Here is a 2887-nt window from a genome sequence, read left to right as displayed (position 1 = left end):
TAAAAAAAAAAAAAAAAAAAAAATGTCGATTAGCTATCTTCTTTGTGGCTGTGAAGATGCATGGCCTCTTACGTAAAGCTTCATGAGATGCATGAACTCTTACGGTGGTACTTCTACATCACGATACTGATTTGAAGATTTGACTTGACGACCTCAAGTAATTCATCATCAACTTCGATATATGTTCTACAATTCTACTAGTGTTTGGTGAACCAAACACATGTGATTTTATTCTACTACCATGCCGCTGCTGTACAAGCCGCCGCACTTCTACAAAACTACCGCTGCTATACTTTTCTACACCGGCCGCTTCTGTTCATTCCCAAGTTGCTGCCAATGCTACAAAGTTGTCCAATCTCATACTCCTTATGACGTATGAGCTTGCTGGAGGGTATCAAGGAAACCGGAGATCTACCAAGAAAATATACATCAGGAATATTTACATATATCTCTTATATATTATTTACATTAGTATTTATCTTAGAATAGGAAACTTAGCCTTATCATATATTTACCATTATGTATAAATACTCATCTTATGTTATTGAATAAACCAAGCCTTTCTAAATCATATCATAAATCGCAATGGAGAAAGCCACCTTCATAGCACAAAAACGAAGCAAGTCAGTGAGCATTTTCAAAGTTTCCGACTTTGATTAATCGGAACTCCTTTTTGATTATGTATATGGGTTCTAGCAATCTGCACAAAGAGATGCGAACATGTATCTGGGTTCTAGAAATCGAAGCTGAAACCCGGCGAAGGCGATGATGGAAGCAGCCTTCTTCTCTTCTAAATTTTTTTAGTCTCTCTCTCAATCTCAACCATTCCCGTAATGCCACATACACAAAGAACTCTCCTAAAATCTGTTCTAATTCAAGAACAAAAAATGTGTTCTAAAGGCACTGTTGAATAAATTTATCAATTTATTGTTCTAAAAACAGCCCAACTGTTGTGCCGATAAAGATGGCCTAAGAGATGGACGAAAGTCGTTGAAGACAGGAACATGTCCTGAATTCACGTAGGACATTGTTAACTGCATTATTAAAAAAAAAACTAAAGAAGTCCCACTTACTATAACGTTGATAATATTAGTGTAATATGACAAATGCCAGTATCGCTGCGCCGACCAAAGCCTTCATTTGCGTGTCTTCTAGTATGCGAGCTCGAAGGGACGGTGGACAGGTTTGAACAAAATTGTACAGATCAGTACGTGGTCTTCCGCCATATGGTTAGTTTATTGTAGAAAACAAGCAAAGCTGAGCAATGCTCAACAAATTATAAGAAATGAGAAGTTACAAAAAAGATTAATGATAGATTAATATTGGAAAATTAATGCTTACTTACCAACTACAAAGAATATATCAATTCTCTGGTTCAGAAACCGCTCTTCTCTCAATCACACCGCTTTGCCCGCAACTGGACTCTTCAACCACTTTCCCTCTGATCAAGCTTTGTTGCCGTGCCTAGGTACTTTGGGCGGAAAAAATTTGGCCTAACTAATTTAGTTAAGTAATTATTTTTAACAAATGTAAATATAACCATAAGAGAATAAATGAGCAATAATACAAAGTTAAGGGTCTCAATGTATACATATGCTTAAAATATTTTGTTGATTTAGTAGGTTTAAGTTGTTTTAAGCAAAATACATATGCAAAACAACTTAAACCTACTAAATCAACAAAATATTTTTAATCATGTGGCCTAAAAATCAAATGTATAAAATGTGCTGTGGGCAAATGCCCTTTTTTATAAAGGGTAAGTACGGCGTTATAGCACAACCTCCTTAGCACGACCTACATAGGTATTTTGAAAAGGTAGTGAGAAAAATGCTGATGTGTCAGGATAACAAATTTATTTTTTCGATTGTAATAAACCTTACAATCAAATGGGAGGCTAAGCTGAGTGGAGACACAGTCATGCACAACTGTCACTGTAGTTAACTTGAAGAATATATTTAAAGTTTCGTTTCGTGTTGTTCTCTTGGAACAGGATGAGAATACACAGGAGTGAGAAATAGGAAAAGAACTGATTTTAAGAAGGGGTTAGTATTACTTTTTCATAAGATGGATTAATATAGTTTCTACAGAGATCGCCTAGATCGATTCATGAATATGGTAACTGAGAAGTCAATCTAGAAACACTTGCAACACGTAAGGGTCCAATTAATATACCTCTGATCTGTAACAGAAATAAGAAACATGTGAGTGATCAGAGCTATATATGAAGCCTAACATGAAACTACAATATGTTAGACTCAAATATGGGCAGAGTACTGAACCTTATGAACCCTCAAAACCATTTCTAATCTTCCAAATCCGTTTTATCACAGTAATTCTATGTGCGTTCAAGTATCAAACAACTTGGCAGCATCGATACCCACTAAATGCATTGATTATATATTTGAAGATATAATATCAAAAGCCAACTCACAGTGACTTTCCATTATTGTAAATTAACTAGTTGATGTTGTGGCTAAATTTCTAAGATATAATAAAATCACACTAAACATTTTATTTTTCCTTTTCCAAAAGTAGAAATAACATCTCATAATTGAATTAAAAAAAAAACCAACATAGCCAAATACTTCAAAAAGGGATGATAAATAATGTACTTCAAGTACTCTTAAAATTGATGTTCTTTCCTATACAATTCCAAGAACAGAATAACGTACTTTTCCCTTTAAAAACTATCGGGAATGGACAACGGCGCTTACATCTGGTACAGATTGGTCGGGAGAGGGAATTGTTGAGAAGAATCCGAACATTTAGCTTTATCTGGCGGTCACGTTTATATGAGTACATGGAATAAGATAGGTAATAGTTTTTAGTATTACCAGGCCTCATGTACATGTCTGTCCCAAGTAGACAATCCACATGAAGAGCGGTA

The 2887-nt window shown here is 35.1% G+C and overlaps 1 protein-coding gene across 1 annotated transcript in view; it reads right to left on the bottom strand.

Annotated features, from left to right (window-relative positions):
• Positions 2533-2887, bottom strand: part of LOC109127038 — a 2901-nt gene continuing 2546 nt past the window's right edge. Inside the window, exon 3 of the mRNA XM_019231168.1 lies at positions 2533-2886. Within this exon, the coding sequence (XP_019086713.1) occupies positions 2614-2886 (273 nt within the window). The 3' untranslated portion in view covers positions 2533-2613. The remainder of the gene's footprint in view (position 2887) is intronic.

Source organism: Camelina sativa, chromosome 2 (assembly GCF_000633955.1).
Source record: "Camelina sativa cultivar DH55 chromosome 2, Cs, whole genome shotgun sequence".
NCBI classification, from domain to species: domain Eukaryota; kingdom Viridiplantae; phylum Streptophyta; class Magnoliopsida; order Brassicales; family Brassicaceae; genus Camelina; species Camelina sativa.
Note: the sequence above shows the minus strand (reverse complement) of the source record. Positions and strands in the feature narration are given on the sequence as shown.